General features: G+C 39.1%; 1 protein-coding gene across 1 annotated transcript; it reads right to left on the minus strand.

Annotated features, from left to right (window-relative positions):
• Nucleotides 1-1,030: 1,030 nt before the first annotated feature.
• On the minus strand, nucleotides 1,031-6,675 carry LOC121977972 (protein IQ-DOMAIN 3-like). Its single transcript, XM_042530369.1, has 5 exons — nucleotides 6,374-6,675; nucleotides 3,134-3,563; nucleotides 2,094-2,300; nucleotides 1,850-1,969; nucleotides 1,031-1,734 (listed from the first exon to the last, which is right to left on the minus strand). Exons 2-5 carry the CDS (start codon nucleotides 3,518-3,520, stop codon nucleotides 1,153-1,155), a joined length of 1,296 nt encoding a protein of 431 aa, XP_042386303.1. The 5' UTR covers nucleotides 3,521-3,563; nucleotides 6,374-6,675; the 3' UTR covers nucleotides 1,031-1,152.
• Between the last annotated feature and the right edge of the window lie 11,071 nt (nucleotides 6,676-17,746).

The following is a 17,746-nucleotide window of genomic DNA, read 5'->3' on the forward strand; positions in this document are numbered from 1 at the left end:
GCAACTCACCGTGCCTCCTTGCGCGCCCGCCACCCGCCCGGCCGCCGGCCATCTGCCCAGCGCCGACGGCCTCCGACTACTTAGACCCACCTACACTATAGCCCAGAGAGTGAACCCGTCGAGGATCGCTGCATGGATTCCGGCTGCTGCCGCCTGCCCATTGTTCTCGCCGAACCGAAGCAGTTCACCGCGCCTCCTCGCGCACCCGCCACCCACCCCCACCGCCGTCCATTTGCCCACCAGCGGCGGCCTCCGGCCGCCTGGACCCACCCACACTATAGCCTAGGGGGTGAACCCGTCGGGGATCGCGACATGGATCCTGTCCGGAATCCGGCCGCGATCGCGCTAGATTGGGTTCCTTCTCAGCTCGATTCCAGCTGCGATCCAGCGCTATCGCGACCGTGTTGGGCAGGCGACCGGATTCTGGCGCCATAGCGTCCGGATTTCGGCGCCATCGCGGCCGGATTCCAGTGCCATCGCGTCCGAATTCCGACGTCATCGCGTCCAGATTCTGGCGCAATCGCGTCTGGATTTCGGCACGATCACGGCCGGAGGTAGTGGTCAGGCGACCGACCAGAGGCGACGAGTGCTGGCACAATTGGCACATAGCAACGAGAACGATGATGGTAAAAAAAAAAAAAAAAAAAAAAATCAAATTGTGTGGATCGCGGACAAATCCGCAAGTGCATGTCCGTATTTTAACAATATATATATATATATATATGTTTTGCCCTTTTTATATCTGTCTGAATGATCGTTACTCAATTATTACTCAATACAAAGTTAGCTCCTACGGCTCCCACGATGATCCAGTTGATATTTGTAACAAAGTCCCTAATTCCTTCCAAATCATATAGAACAGTCCTAGAGAACTATCAGGATTATCACTTTTTTACTACAATTTTAATTTTTGGAGGAAAAATTCAAAAGAATTATTTTCATTGTCATAAAAAAAATGGTATATTAACTTAACTATTAGATGATGGTTATTAATCAAATCCATATGATGTCCAAATTTTGGTTACCAGAACAAATCAAGGTTCATCATGAAAAGGAAAACCATGTTTTCATATTCTTACATCTCATTCAAGAACAACCTTAACACATGGTCACGTAGGCGTGCAGTTGGTACAAACCCAATCATTGGCTTCTTCAGTTGCAAAACGACAACCGTCGAATCCTGGCTGCCGGCTGCTCCTTCACCTTCCCGACTGGTCCCTTGTCTTGCAGGCTTGGAAGAAGCCCGGACCTTGGCTTGGCAGTTTGGGTGGACACTGTGTAGTTCTTCTTCAGATCCCCTGGGGATTGGCTGAGCCGGTTGCAGTCTATCGCTGTCGGCAGTCCAGCAATGCTGTGCCGCCTCAATCGCGGCCTCACCTCGCCTTCGGGAGAGAATCTGCTACCTCCGCAGAAGCTCAACGAACCTTTCCTGCTGCTTGCAGTCGATGATGCCTGGGAGAGCAGCTTTGTGGGGGAATGCACAGTCAAGTTGCACCCCGAGCTTGAACCGGAGTCGCTGCCGCTTTTGGCGGTGGTGGTGGCTCGTCGAGCTCCTCCAGCAGAGCTGAGAGTTTTGGAGGAGGCATTTTGCTGGTTCTCCCATGGTTTTCCTGACATCAAGCGTGCCAACCAGCTCCATCCCAATTGGGGATTGCTTGGGTCTTGCAGAATGAACTTGCCACTTCTGTTGAAGCTCAGTACTGGGACTGCTGCAGATTTGGATGGGCTTTGCCACTGCATCAAAACATAAATATTAATCTTAGTTCGAATCGATGTTTTTAAAAATCGAACTGAAATGAACTGACGGCAACATTTGCCTTCAGTTCTCAAAATAACCAGTTGTTATTACCTGATGAGAAAATGCATAAGCTAAAGCCCTTTCTCTTCTTAAAGCAGCTTCTTTCTTGTTCAATTGCATCGCTTCAGCTTGTTCTTTGGATTGAAAACTACGATTCCACCCCTCTCCTATCTGTCACTGAACAGTAGCCATTAGCAGCCAACAGAGAAAAAAACTTAGTTTAGAGGAAAACTGTTTATCACAATCTCCATTTGTGTTCCGAGATAAGAGACGAGAAAAAACAGATGCATTCTACCTTTTTCTTATTGTCTTCCTTTTCAAACGTTGGTTGCTGAGGAATATGGATTTCCTCCAATTTGTACCTCGAAGGAAGTTGCATCTGCACTCTTGACATCGTCTGCAAGGAGTACAAGGTTTTTGTTGTTTGCGACTTGGCAGCAATTCCATCGACAACTCTCCTCAACCTATCCAACCCTTTTGAAGCTCGGAAAGAAGCCCTTGCCTTGATGAATCCATCATGAGTTAACAAGGTCTCAGTTCAAAGCACAATCAAGTAAGGAATGTTCATAATATGAGAATTTCTGTCTATCATTAATAACAAAATATCTTGAACTTCCATTGTCTGAGAAAACTTAATATGTTCTTGTGATGACAAGTTCTTTATTGAGAGTTAACTAAAATATCGAGCTTCCATTACTTCCATTACGTGAATAACTCAATATTTCTTTGGATGAAGCAGAACTAATATTTTGAAATCGACCAGCTTTTCATTTGTACATAGACATGGAAAAAGCTATATATTTCATGATAATGTTATGTTTATAAAAATTTGATTATCACCGAGATCATATTGTAGAGTCAACTTAGCAAGGCAATAAACTGTAAAGTGATAAAATTAATGCTGAAAATAAAAGCATGTTAGAACTTATAAACAGTTGCCAAAGCAAATTTTATGTTGAATGAAGACTAAAAACAACTAGAGTTTCCATAATATAGGTTTTCAAGGTAAAAAACAGAATAGCTGGGTAGATTGTACCTTTTCAAGTATAATCAAAATTCCCACATGAATCACAGACAAGATCTCAGATTATCAAATCCAAACTACATTGTTACTACCATAATCAAGATAAACCAAAAAAATGATGATTAAATGATTTTGGAAAAATATTTGTTGATTAGGGGATTAAGAAGATGAAGTATTCGTATCTGCAATAAATGATCACTTTTCAATCAATTCAGAAACTGACTATTTCAGCTGTGATAATGATTTCATTATAGCTTGCAAGCTGAATCAATTGTAGATCCTATGGATGAGGGAAATAACCAGATCAATACCTGGAGACCTCTGAATGCAGTCTGGATTCTAATGGAAGCAACATCTTCTGTTGGTTTGCTAGAGGACTTAGCCGTTGAGGTGGTCAAGTGAATGGCCTCTGCTGCAGCCCGAATGGCAGCAGCTTTAGCCTCTGCAGCAATAACCGTGGCAAGCGCCACTGTGTAGGTGTGGGTACTCTGCTCGCTCTCCGTGACCATCAGCTTATCCTCCATGGAAATGGGCGGCAGCAGAGAAGTAGAATTCTGAATACAACTCTCCATCTCCTGTGAACCAAGGAAACCAGAATGCTTGGATTTGTCATTTCCCTTTCTGAACTCTGTTTTCAAACACTGGGGGAGCAGAGATTTCCTCAAAGAATTGAACCATTTTAGTTTGTTTGCCATCATCCTGCCTACTCTTGGTTAATAGAGCCCTCTGGCTCAGTAAATCCTGTGAGAGAAACATGATTGGATAAATGACCAACCAGAGCTTAAGCAAGAACAAATAGCACTGAATGTGTTCTTTGAAATCATGTGAGAGAAACTTGATTGTATAAATGACAAATCAGAATACAAGCAAGAACAAATAACATTAAGCAAACTTCCTGTGAGGAAATGTTATGAACCTTAGATAAGCCCATTTGGAGCCCATCAAATACAACTGAAACACACATTCAGAAAGAAGGATATATATCAAGAGAATTGATTCAACTATAGTAATTGATTTTTATTTAAGTCGAGTATCTTTTATTTTTAGTAAGATTAAGTCGAAATATTTTATTTTCAGTAAAATTGAGTTTAATATCGTTTATTTTTAGTAAGAATAGAACCTTCTTATTTAGTGTTTTTTTTCTTCCTTCGACGGGAAGGAATGTAAGTAGTTGTATTTAAATGACTGAAATAATGCAATAAAGATTACGACTGCGTTTACAAAAAGAAATCAAACCCCCTAGATCGAGAGGTTCTCTAATCCCAACGAGCCTCAAATTATCCCTACAACCATAGGTTGTCGAGGTCGTAAAACCAAGAAGACAAAGATTGATTCCACTGATCAGCCGATAAAACATCCCATTATGTGATCCAGATCGAAGGGTCATAACAAATTAGTATAAGAGCTCGTCGTAATGGGTGACTCACAAGCACTTTAACAATGCTTTGATGCTTTTCTCAAAATTTATTAGGAGGGCAAAGCTGCCAATGAAAAACAGCTGCAACTCATCCACGCTCAAGTAGAGGAATTGTCCAAAGGCTTCTCTAAGCTACACTCGCACAACAATCATCCAGGTGAAGAAAGCAGCAACCATCCTGACCCACAAGGGCACCGTTCGAAAGGCTACCATTGTAATGAGGATGGATCATCATATATACCACGGTACTCGAAACTGGATTTCCCATGTTATGATGGTCAGTCTGATCCCTTGGGTTGGTTCAATCGATATGCCCATTTTTTCGCCATCAACGCACTCCAGAGGAAGAAAAGGATGGCCTAGTTTCGTTCCATATTGAGGGAGATAGCCAATTATGGCTCATCAAACTAGAACGTGATCGACCTCATATTCAATGGGAGGAATTTAAAGATCAGTGTAATATGAGGTTTGGGCCACCTATTCACAACAACAAATTAGACGAACTTGCCAAACTTCAACAATCAGGATCCGTGGAAGACTACCAGCGAAAGTTTGAACAATTGGCGACACAAGTGAGTTCTTTAACATCAAAACAAGAAGTTCAAATATTCATTAGCAACCTCTAAGATCACATCGTTGTGGAAGTCAAGCTTCATCACCCAAAACATCTCACGTCGGCTATGAGTTTTGCCAATCTTTATGAATACTGCTCTAACCGATCTGAATCTACCGTTACACCACGATGCACCCCCATCCAAGTACTGAAACAACCATTTATCAAATGATTAAATACAAAGAAATGGAAGAACGACGTGCCAAGGGCCTTTGTTTGAATTTCGATGAACTTTACACTCCCGATCACCGTTGCAAACGTCTTTTCTAGCTTGAGGGATTAGAAGATTCTAATAAACAAGACCACGTCGAGAATATTGAAATTTCCCTCAATGCGATCATAGCCACCCACGCTCCTCAAACCATGTGGATTGATGGGAAGACGTGGTAGCTAACAGTGAACGCTACCCATCATTCATGTTTGCCGACAAACTCATTTTTCAGGGAGGGAGTAATGTTATGGACATCTGGAGTTCATCAAATACAAGAATACACACACGACAAATTTAGAAAGAAGGATGCATATCAAGAGAATTGATTTAGCTATAGTAATTGATTTTTATATAAGTCAAGTATCTTTTATTTTTAGAAAGATTGAGTCGAGTATTTTTTATTTTTAGTAAGAATAAAACATTCTTATTCAATGTTTGTTTTCTTCCTTTGTCGGGAAGGAACATAAGTAGTTGTATTTAAATGACTGGAATAATGCAATAAAGATTACGACTGAGTTTAAAAAAGAAAGCAAACCCCCTAGATCGAGAGGTTCTCTAATCCCAACGAGCCTTAAATTATCCCAACCACCATAGGTCGTCAAGGTCGTAAAACCAAGAAGACAAAGATTGATTCCACCGATCAGCCGGTAAATCGTCCCATTACACGATCCAGATCCAAGGGCCATAACAAGGACCGTGATTGGATAAATATCAATCAAAATTCAAAGCAAGAACAGATAACATTAAGCAAAATCCCTGTGAGAGAACCGTGATTGGATGAATATCGATCAAAATTCAAGCAAGAACAGATAGCATTTTACAATTCCCCTTGGCTTCCCATTCACCTATCTACTCTCGGTGAATTGTGTTCTTTGATCAAATAATTCCGTGAGAGAATCTTGATTTGGTAAACAGCGATTATAGTTCAAGGAAGGACACTAATGTTGCTATATATCCTAATCGTTTCTCATCCTCTACGAAGCCATCATAGACCAAAAAGATTCTTATTTTTTTCATCACAAAAAAAAATTGCATTTTCCCCTATTTCAAGGAGAGAGCATGAATAAAGATGCCAACCTTATTACGTGGAAAAATCATAGCTACTGTAGCTAACGTTCGAAGGAGAAAATTTGGGGAAAATAAGAAACGGACGGTAGTAATGACCTAATTCAATTGGTTTCAGAAACATCATCGGAACATTTAACAGGACATACACAAGAACACGAAGTGCAAAGAAGAACCCAAGAGGACGACGAAGGGAAGAATCAAACCGGTAAAAGAATAACTTTTTTAGGGTATCCAAACCTCACCTGGCGCACCAATCGATGAAAATGCAATTGCGTCGGAGGTAATGATCCCGGTTCGATCACGTCAGAGGGAGGAAAAGAAAGAGAGGATGCTCTCTCTTTTCCCCTTCTCTTCGAGGGGCAGGAAGAGAAGGAGAAGGAGGAGGAGAAGGAGGAGGAGGAGAAGAAGAAGAAGGTGGCCTTGGATGCGCGAGCGAAGCGGAGGGGAACGTCCCTTCTCTCTCTCCACCGTGGCGAGGGAGGGGGAGCATTCGCCATTCGCCAAAGCTCAACCATCGATCTCAGTTGTGATTGAGCAGGGGAATGCAGAGCGCGAAGGCGAGCGCGAGCACCAGCGGGCCCCGGTTTCCGTTCTTAAGGACCTAATTGACACCAACTTATTATAATTTTGTATTTTAAAATAATTAAGAAAATTATATATATATGGACTATTTCTTACGTACGTATTGCTACGGACTATCTCGTGGCGGGTCCATCTTATTTTTTTTATTTTTTAAATATAACTTTTTCTCTGTTTTATTTTTTTCGTTCTCGTTGAAGTTGCTTCTTGTGCTCATCGTGCCTCCTCACTCGTCCACCACACACCCACCTCCGGCCGCCTAGACTCATCCCAACTGTAACCTGTAGGGAAGGTGAATCCTAAGGGGATCGGTGCTACTCTCGTCGATCGTTGAACTGCACATCTCGTCGAAGCTTGATCACAGCTGGAATCCAATGCGATCGTGGTCGGAATCCAGTGGCTGCCAGACCCCGGTCGGTTCACGGTTGATTGCAATCGGAATCCGGCCAAAATCTGGCTGTGATCCGACCACCACGCTAGCGACTATCATGTGAACTGCATATCTCGTCGAAGCTTGATTGCGGCCGCGACACCATCGCGGCCTGTTACGCTATCGCAAGTGCACGAATACGTCGTCAGTAATAAAATATTATCGATCCCACGAGGACTGGTTATAAGCACTAGCAATTGTACACGTAGAATTAGCTAAACTATCGATGGTGGTAGGTGAACTATTTCTTAAGAAGAAAATAACTTGGGAAGTAGATGTAAGAACTAGTGAGAGAGAGAGAGTTTTACTCGGCTTGGGAAGAGCACTAGGAGTTCAGTTTCGTTGTGGTGGTAATTGATGTATCATGTTCTATCCTTTCTTCATTGTCAATCAACACGTACTCATCGGACGTTCAAGTTACTACCCTTAAGTACTAAACAGAGAAGATTCTTGTGAAATCCTGTTACGGTTAACCCCTGTCACTAGGGCGCCTCGGTAGATCACAAGAATATGAATCTGATCGGTATCATTAAGGATAGATATAGGGGGGTTGGTTTAGTTTCCTACTTCCTTGTGTATAATTGCCTCTCCTTACAAGGCAGTATCCTAGATGTCCGTAAACGGGTTACCCCTGTCACTAGGGTCCCTCGGGTACACGATCTAAGATCTCATCTTTACGAAATTAGCAATTCCTACGCAATCAATTAATACGACATAGTAATCTGAAACAAGTTTCATGCATATCAAATAGAAACAAGACAAGTGAAATTATTCAATGAGAAAAAGATATAAACATGAGTCTTACATCAATACCTATCCACAACCACTCCATGATCCTAGAACAAAGAATCTACTCCATAGACGCGGGAGAAAAATCCGAATACATAGTATAATTAGACATATAATCCCAAACAAGAAGAGAGAGGGAAAAGAGATGCTTATTCAATGTCGTCCAATGATTTTCGGATCCAATCATTTTCTTCTGTAGTTGATGCGGTGATGGAGGTGATCTCGGATCGTCGAACGGAGGTCTGGGACGGCGTGGAACGACACCAAGGTATATCTCTCTCTGATGGCTCGCCTCCCCCGGAGAAGGGTTAAAGCCCCCTTCTTATAGGCTAGGGCACGGGCGCCACACGACTCGTGCCACGGCCGTGCGAGATCCACACGGCCAGCTCCTCCCTCTCTTCAGGTGGAGTGGCACGGCCGTGCGAGATCCGCACGACCAACTTCCTCTTCCCTTCAAGTTGAGTGGCACGGTCGTGCGAGATCCGCATGGCTGTGTCTTCCTTCAGCTCGGGTCTGCATTGCATGGTCGTGTGAGGTTCACACGGCCGTGTGCTTCTTGGCTACTGATCGTGAGGCACGGTCGTGTGAGGTTGCACGACCGTGTGCTGCTCTCTCTCGGGAATGGCCACACAGCTATGCAGGGTTGCACGACCGATGTCAAGTGGCTCCCTGCTTTACTCTGATGCGTCGACAATCGCTGTTTTCGCTCCAAATGTTATCCCTGTCAATACAAAATCAAACAAAGAGCATATCTCCGACAAAAGAGTAATTAATGCAGAATAAACAATAGGAGAGATGATCGTGTAAACAATATATGCAAATTAAGCAAGTGAATGTGTGTTAAAATATGCATAAAAAATCATAATATCTACGCACATCACGGCCGGAATCCGATCACTGCCAGACCCCGGCCGGTTCGTGGCCGGATTGCAATCGGAATCCGACCGAAATCCGGTAGTGATTCGACCACCACGCTAGCGACAGCATCGCAGCCAGATTTTGGCAGGATTGTGGCGGGATTCTGGCTGCCGGCAGGTGGCCGGCGGCGAGGAGGCGAGGAGGCGGGGTGGCCGGTGGCGAGGCTAGCACGATTGGCACACAACAAGTGGTTTCAACGATGAGAGAACGAGGAAAAAAACTTGAAAAAGTTGTATTTAAAAAATAAAAAAATGACATGGCAGGTCCACAAGAGCAGTCCGTAACAATCTATAGGAAATGGTCCGTAGCATAACAAAATTATATATATAGAGAGAGAGAGAGAGAAAGGTTATACTGCAGAACCTTTCATGCAGACCGCTGCGGACCTACCTCGTGGCAGGTCTGCATCATTTTTTTCAACATATCATGGTTTTTTTGTCTGTTTTTCAAAAGGTAACTACAACAATCCTTATCTCTCTCGCTGATTGATTCTTCTCGTTGCGACGACTCTCACAGGCCCCCTCCCTCATCGAAACAAGTCGTGCCCGAAGCTAGGGTTTCCCCGCCCCTTCCTCCTTCGTCACAATGCACCCGCGGTGAGGAGAACCCACAGGTGCCTTCCCTCGTCGTGCCCTCGCGATTCTTCGGCGTCACGCCCGAAGCTCGTCGCGCCTGAAGCTAGGGTTTCCCTGCCCCTTCCTCCTTCGTCGCAACGCACCCGCCCTCCAACGATGGCTTTTAAAAATTAGCAACAAACCAACACCACCATTGTGGTGGTGGTTTTTAAAGACCAGCACCACCTGCACCAAGGAAGGCCAACACCACAATGGTACTCGTCTTTAAAAATCAGCACCAGTTGCTGTTGGTTTTTAAAAAATAGCACTATATGCGATGGTGTTAATTTTTAGAAAATAGCACGACAACGGTAGTTGGTGTATTTAAGCTATAGTGTCAATACCACAGTGGTTATTGTACGCCATCAAGAGAGAGAGAAGATAGAATTTTATTTTAATTTAAGAGAAAAGAAAGAAAAGTTATTGCATATAAATGAGAGGGATTAAAAAAATCACTCAAAGCTGTGTCAGGTGGTCGCTTATATAAAAGTGGATAGGATATATATAGGTTTCTAAAGACCAACACCAATACTAACCAGCACCGACACTGGTTTGAAACGAATACCAGCCAACACCACGTTGGTGTTGGTCTTTAAGACCAGCACCAATTTCAAACTAGCACTGGTGCTAGTCTTGAAAGATCAACACCAACACCGGTACTGATCTTGAAAGACCAACAACAACGTGGTGCTGGTTTGAACCCAACGTTGGTATTGTCTTTAGAAATAAACATCAATGTGGCACTGACTGGTGCAAACCTGTGTTGGTGCTGATCTTTAAAGACTAGCACCAACGTGGTACTGCCTAGTGCTAGTTTCAAACCAGCATTGGTCTTGTGCTAGTCTTTAAAGACCAACACCAACATGTCGTTGGTTGGTGCTGGTTTCAAACCAATGTTAGTGTTGATCTTTAAAGACTAGCACCACCTTGCAAACTAGAGAAAGACTTGCATGTAGGAGAGAGAAAAGTTATAGATGACAAAGGGAAATTAAAAAAAAATGAGTAAAGGTCGTGTTAGTGCATCCACATTGGATGTCACTTACAACTGTGCAGGATAAGTTGTGCAAATATATATATATATATATATATATATATATATATATATATATATATATATATATATATATACACAAAAAAGGTTACGTTGCGGAACCTTTCGTGCGGACCTGCCCTCATGGCAGGTTCGCGTCATTTTTTTCAACATGTCATGGTTTTTTTGTCTATTTTTCAAAAGGTAATTACAGCAGCCCTAATCTCTCTCGTCGACTGATTCTTCTCGATGCGACGACTCTCGCAGGCGCCCTCCCTCATCGAAGCAAGTCGCGCCCGAAGCTAGGGTTTCCCCGCCCCTTCCTCCTTCGTCACAATGCACCCGCGGCGAGGAGAACCCACAGCCGCCTTCCCTCATCGCGCCCTCACAATTCTTCGGCGTCACGCACGAAGCTCGTCGCACCCGAAGCTAGGGTTTCCCCACCCATTCCTCCTTCGTTGCGACGCACCCGCCCTTAGTCGCCACCTCAAAGCTAGGGTTTCCTGGCTGCACCCTTCCATTCAAGTCGAAGCTAGGGTTTTCCCGCACCTCATTCCCCTTCTTTTGTTCTCCTCGATGGTACACTCTATTGCTTAGTTTTCTTTTCTCCAATCGTTTGCGACCTACAGAGATTTGTGCCCTTCATCTGGTTATTTATGTCTTTGGTAATGTGCAATATCTTGAATATCTGTTAGTTCGATATTGATTAAACCCTAAGTGATTCATTAAAGATATTCCAAACATTATAATCTAATTTCTTACAAATTAGATTAATTTTATCTCACTCCAAACATGATTATCTAGGTATTACAAAATATGGTGTGCCATAAAATTTAGGTATTCTAATGCAAATTATGGCTACTTTGAGTGAAGTTTGTCAAATTTTTCATAAAATTGTGTAATTTTTCATTACTTAAGTAAATTACTATTGTTTAGCATAATTTTGTCAAAATATACTTTTTAGGTCGCTATTGAATGACATTATCAAGTAACAACAGCATCAACCATACTAAATATGAAATTGTACAATGCAGGGACTACGGACTAAGAGCATTGGCGCTAGTTTCTAGAGCGATCAAGAACCCAGGAAGATTATATTATGGATGTAAACAGCGTTGATGTTTAAAGTGAGTGAGGTATGATACTGGACTAAATGAAGACACCAATGATATATGTTTTAGGATGTTGCCCAGAGTGGAGTAAGGGTAGGAAGTGAACACATTGCATATCCTGGATATAATATAGGAAATTGGAATATACCGCTTATAGTCTGAATATTAGTTATAGTGAACTTAGTTTTTTTTGCTATATACTTGTTTTGTTTGTTGTTTGATCTAATTAAGTAGTACTAGTATTATAATATGATAAAGAAATATAATTATGGATGTTATCGACATTTGATTTTTTTTATTTATGAATAGATATTAGTTCTATACTGTTAGTATTTTTATCTCATAATTACTCTGTTGCTAAAGAGGGCACTTGCAACCATTGAGTTGAGTGATAATGTTGATTCCATCCCCATGCATTCATATTTAGGAAAATTTTGTCATTATTAAGTGAGGTGGAATAAAGGAAAATGTAATAAGAAAGAGGAACATATACCTGTTGTATAGGGCAAGTCCAAATTGAGGGAAAGAGTGTGGAATTTACCAAAAGAAAAGTACCATAATTAATAAAGAGGCTAATATATGATATTTTGATCCTCAGGTTCCTCTGAAGGAAAAGTTAATAAATGTGCACAACCAATCAACTTTTTGCTAACATTTTAATTTTGACACGATTTAGAGCTAGATGACATAGAAGATCTTCACAAAGTTGCAAGGTATCAGATGTTATTACTCTTCATTAAACCTATCTTCTGATAACTTAAATTATAATGCAAAGGTCCTGAAGTTTTATGCTATAACAAAACAGTTGCAATGCCCTTATTTGCTGGTATATCCATTTTCACTTATGACCAAATTAAGATATCATCAATCCAATAAACAATCGGACAATTTAAGCATATATTCTTATGAAGAAAACAGAATAAACTCTCTCACAAGCACTAGGTCATCTTCCAGCATTGTCTTGCAAACATAGGTATTTATATGTTAATATAGAAGAAGTTTGGCGCCTATCGATCTAGTGAAAAATTTTCAAATCAAACCAAAAGTATAAAATTGGAATTCTTCAAGATGAAAATAAACAAGGATTCCAAACCGAACTGAAGGGTGTGTAATCGCATATAAAATTGAAAAATTTCTGTGCGAGCTTGAGAAAATCTGTGTGAAGGGCATGTAATCACACATTATTATTGCCTTTTCATAAATTTGATTGACCCAAATTTGTAACTTAAGTTGGTGTATGTGAGTGTATCGAACAAATTACATGTGAACTGACAATAAGCTATTGTAGTGTTTTTTGTATACAACAACAACAATAATCAAATTTTTTCCCATTAAGTGGGGTCGGCTGTATGAATCCTTTTACGTCATTGAGCTCTATCTCCTATTATATCATCATCTATATTTAAATAAATTTTATCTTATTTTATTGTTGCTAACCAAGTCTTTTTTGGTCTTCCTCTTCCTCGTTTGATATATATGTTTATCATAGTTTCACATCGCCTAACTGGCGCATTTATTGGTCGTCTAAGTACATGTCCGTATCATCTTAAATGTGTCTCTCGGAGTTTTTTCTCAATAGATGCAACTCTGACTTTCTCTCTAATGCTCTCATTTCTTATTTTGTCCATCTTCATATGTCCACACATCCACCTTAGCATCCTCATCTCTACAACTCTAATCTTCTGCTCATGTGCTCGAGTCATAGTCCAACATTCAGCTCCATATAACATAGCAGGTCTAACTGTGATTTTATAAAATTTACCTTTAAGTTTAAGTGATATTTTTCGGTCACATAAAACACTCGACGCTCCCCTCCATTTACTCATCCTACTTGTATTCTATGTAAGACATCTCTCTCAATCCCTCCATCATTTTGTAAAAATGATCCTAAATATTTAAATCTCTCGGTTCCGAGTAACTCGCCCACTCCTATCTTAATAATTGTTTCATTACTTCTAATATTGCTAAACTTAAATTTCATATATTCTGTCTTTAATTTACTAAGCTTAAAATCTTTCCCTTCTAGTGTTTCCCTCCAAGATTCTAGTTTAGTATTTACTCTTTCACGTGTTTCATCTACCAAAATAATATTATCTGCAAACAACATGCACCATGGTACTGTGTCTTGAATGGGCGCAGTGAGTTCGTCCATAATTAGTGTAAAAAGATAGGGACTTAGAGTCGATCCTTGATGTAACCCTATCTTTATTGAAAATGCTTTAGTTACTCCGCCTGAAGTCTTTACTCTGGTAGTTACATCCTCATACATATCCTTAATTAGTTCAATATATGTTACACTAACACCTCTCTTTTCTAAAATTCTCCATTTAATTTATCTTGGGACTCTATCATAAGTTTTTTCTAAGTCAATGAATACCATGTGTAGATCTTATTTTTGCTCCCGATATTTTTCAATTAATTATCTAAGAAGATGTATAGTTTTTATTGTCGACCTTCTAGGCATGAACCTAAATTGATTTTCTGTCACTGTGGTCTCCTTCCTTAATCTTTTTTCTATTACTTTTTCCCAAAGTTTTATAATATGACTCATTAGTTTAATACCCCTATAGTTTGCATAATTTTGTATGTCTTCCTTGTTCTTATATAAGGGAACTAGAGTACTTATCCTCTATTGATCAGGCCTTTTTTTCATTTTCAATATCATGTTAAATAATTTTGTAAGTTATTCAATACCTTGTTTCCCTAAGCACTTCCATACCTCTATCTGAATATCATCTGGTCCAATAACTTTTCCATTGTGCATCTCATTTAAAGTTTGTTTTACTTTTGAAGTTTGAATTCTATGATAAAAATTAAAATTTCTATACTTATTTGACCAACTTAAATTACCTAAGTTAAGTTTGTCACCTAAACCTTCATTAAAAAGTTGATGAAAATACCTCTTCCACTGCTCTTTTATTTCTCCATCGTTTACTAATACCCTATTACATTCATCTTTAATACATTTTATTTGGTGAAGATCTCTTGTTTTCCCTTCTCTCACTTTAACTATTCTATAAATGTCTCTTTCCCCTTCTTTTGTATCCAATTTTTTATATAATCGTTCAAAAAAAAAATTTTTTACTTCACTCACTACTTTCTTAGCTTCTTTCTTGGCTATTGTATATTTTTTTAAGTTTTCCTCGTTCTTACAAATATATAATTCCTTATAAGTTATTCGTTTTTCCTTCACTTTCTCTTGTACTTTCTCATTCCACCACCAAGATTCTTTACTTAGTGGTGCATGTCCTTTGACTCACCGAGTACACTCTTAGATACTATTTTCAACTTTGATATCATCTTATCTCATGTTGTATTAGAGTCATCGTATATTTTACCTAATGCTTGTACTTCTACCTTCTCCTTAAATATATTTTGCTTCCCATCCTTTAACTTCCACCACTTAATTCTAGGAATTGTATATATTTTCTTTCTATTGATTCTATATTTGAGGCGTATATCCAACACTACTATCCTATGTTAGGTAGTTAAGCTTTCTCCAAGGATGACTTTGCAATCTTTACAAATCTTTCTATCCTTCTTCCTAACCATAAGAAAGTCAATTTGTGATTTATTATTCCCACTTTTAAATGTGACTAAGTGTTCTTCTCTTTTCTTAAAAAACGTATTAGCTAATATAAGGGATCATATCGCAAAATCTAATATAGTTTTCCCTTCCTCATTCCTCGTTCCAAACTCATAACTCCCATGTACTCTCTCATATTCCTCATTTTTTACTCCGACATGCCCATTTAGATCACCTCCTATTAAAATCATTTTATTTGGTGGAATATTTTGTAATATTTCATCTAAGTCCTCCCAAAACCTTGATTTGGTAGCTTCATCTAATCTTACTTGTTGTGCATATACGCTAATTATGTTCATAGTTTCTTTAGCCACTATTATCTTAAGGGCTATAATTCTATCCCCTTTTCTAACTACTCCTACAACTTCATCTTTTAACAAACTATCGACAATAATACCCACTTCATTTCTTACTTTACTCTTTCTAGTGTACCATAACTTAAAACTCGAGTTCTCTATCATCTTTGCCTTCTCGCCTGTCCATTTTATCTCTTGTACACACAAAATATTAATTCTTCTCCTAATCATCATATCTACTACCTCCATTGATTTACCAGTGAGAGTTTCTATGTTCCATGTTCCATGTTCCAAATCTTAGATTATTAGTTTTCCTATCATATTTGTTCTTATCCAACCTATGGTGTGAGAACTCTTTCCTATTTAACACTACACCCAAGTTCTCATGGAGATGTAGTGGTCCTTACTGAGATGTTATAGTCGGACCCTGTAACGCAAACTCTTCCATATTTAGCACTACACCCGAGTTATGGAGATGTAGCGGTCCTTGCCGAGACGTTACAGTCGGACCATGCAACGCGTTCCTTCCGAGGAACAACCTAGCATTAGCACAATAGTTTAATAGATTCATTCATTGAATATTTGTCATAGTTTGACGCTGGCTAGCAACCTAACGCTGCCCTCCTCCTTTATCCGGGCTTGGAACCGACCATGACCGGTCGTCATAGGCAGAGTTTATTTTTTGTATACAAAAAATATATATGATTTAAAAAATTAACCCAGATTAAGAGTAAAGTAATTAAGTCACAAATAGATATTTATTCAAGAGTATCTAGTGAAATCTTAATCAACATTATGTTATGAGCTATGTTTAGAATATACCTTTTTAGTAAATTGCTTAGGGCATAGTTGTCGAAAAAATATACAAATTCATATCATCTGTGATAATGTTGATGACAATAAGCAATGGATCCAAATGTTCTTAAGGCATCAAACAGTATTCTATACCAGATTCAACTTCCAACCAAACAGATTTTAGAAGTCCAAACCATAATTGTAAGCCTCTAGCTTTCTAAGTTTATACAAAATAATCAAACAAAATTGCAATTTTTTGATGACAACCCCGTGGTTTTGGATTCACAAAATAATCAAAGTCTTCTATATCAAATTCAACTTCCTCACTGAACTATAATTCTCGATGAGTGAAAACTTCTCTAACACTGGAGCAAAGGGAATAGACCTCATCAAAACCAAAGCCAAGGCAACATACTACAACCCCATGGTTTTGGATTCATTGAAAGAAAACACACATGAAGCTAAATACAGACAACAAGAATAGAAATATTTAGTCTTAAAATACAGAAAAAACATACCTTAGAAGGAAAGAGGTCCTTTCCATTTCTATAAATAAAAATTTGTGTTTGTCGCCTCAGATACTGGTGATACCCACAGCTATTATTGCAACAAATAAAGTTAACTAAATACAAACAACAAAGTCCTTTCCATGTATGAATTCTAAAAAAGTATGCATTCTCAAATAATATTTGTTAGAAGTATGCATTCTTTAGAATAGTTTTGGTTTCCTATGAGCATGTAAGCTGAGTTATGCCACGGTTGATACACATAGGAAATGCACTAAACCAAATAACAAATATCTCAATACAAGAAATGTACTAACCCAATTAAACATACAAACAAAGGAAATAAATGAATACCGACCATAGATAATTATAATATCCTAGCACATGTTATTAGAACCTGTAACAATAAAGATAATTTATTAATCTCATTTTCTCAATAATCAATAAATCACTATAATTTAACAAATTAAAACTTGATAGTACCCGCTATAGATTTCAAATCAGGTTCATATGTGTCGTCAAGACTAATATAATAATTATCTTCAATTGATCTGATAATTGACACATTTTCCTATACAAAATATAATAAAATAAATTTGTTTGAAAGAAAAAATATAATAAAAATGAAAAATTGAATCGACATAAACTCTTGTTACAAATTGGGACAATTACGCTTGTCATGTGATACTCCTCGATGTCCACATCCACGACAAAGCCTAGAATTTGATGTAGATTTCTTCTTTGATGATTTTAATCTCTTTCCGCATCCCTTAGTTCTTATTACAGAAGGATCAATAATACCAAGGCTCTCATCAATGGATTTCTTTCTTTGACTTCTATCACTGCATTTTGTACTAATTGACATCTCTTGAATTTTATTGTAGATGCAATCAAATTATTCATTCAAGAAGGTTGTCCTCTTATTACTCAAAGATGCATCATCAAGTAACACTGAAGTTT

Source organism: Zingiber officinale, chromosome 4B, assembly GCF_018446385.1.
Source record: "Zingiber officinale cultivar Zhangliang chromosome 4B, Zo_v1.1, whole genome shotgun sequence".
NCBI lineage: Eukaryota > Viridiplantae > Streptophyta > Magnoliopsida > Zingiberales > Zingiberaceae > Zingiber > Zingiber officinale.

Excerpts from the sequence above, each read along its gene's own strand:
- LOC121977972 (XM_042530369.1), bottom strand. The coding sequence starts at position 3,520 with ATGATGGCAAACAAACTAAAATGGTTCAATTCTTTGAGGAAATCTCTG. Across the intron at positions 2,301-3,133 it reads CTGCATTCAGAGGTCTCCAG|GCAAGGGCTTCTTTCCGAGC; the intron begins GTATTGATCTGG and ends GGATTCATCAAG. Across the intron at positions 1,735-1,849 it reads CTTATGCATTTTCTCATCAG|TGGCAAAGCCCATCCAAATC; the intron begins GTAATAACAACT and ends GTTTTGATGCAG.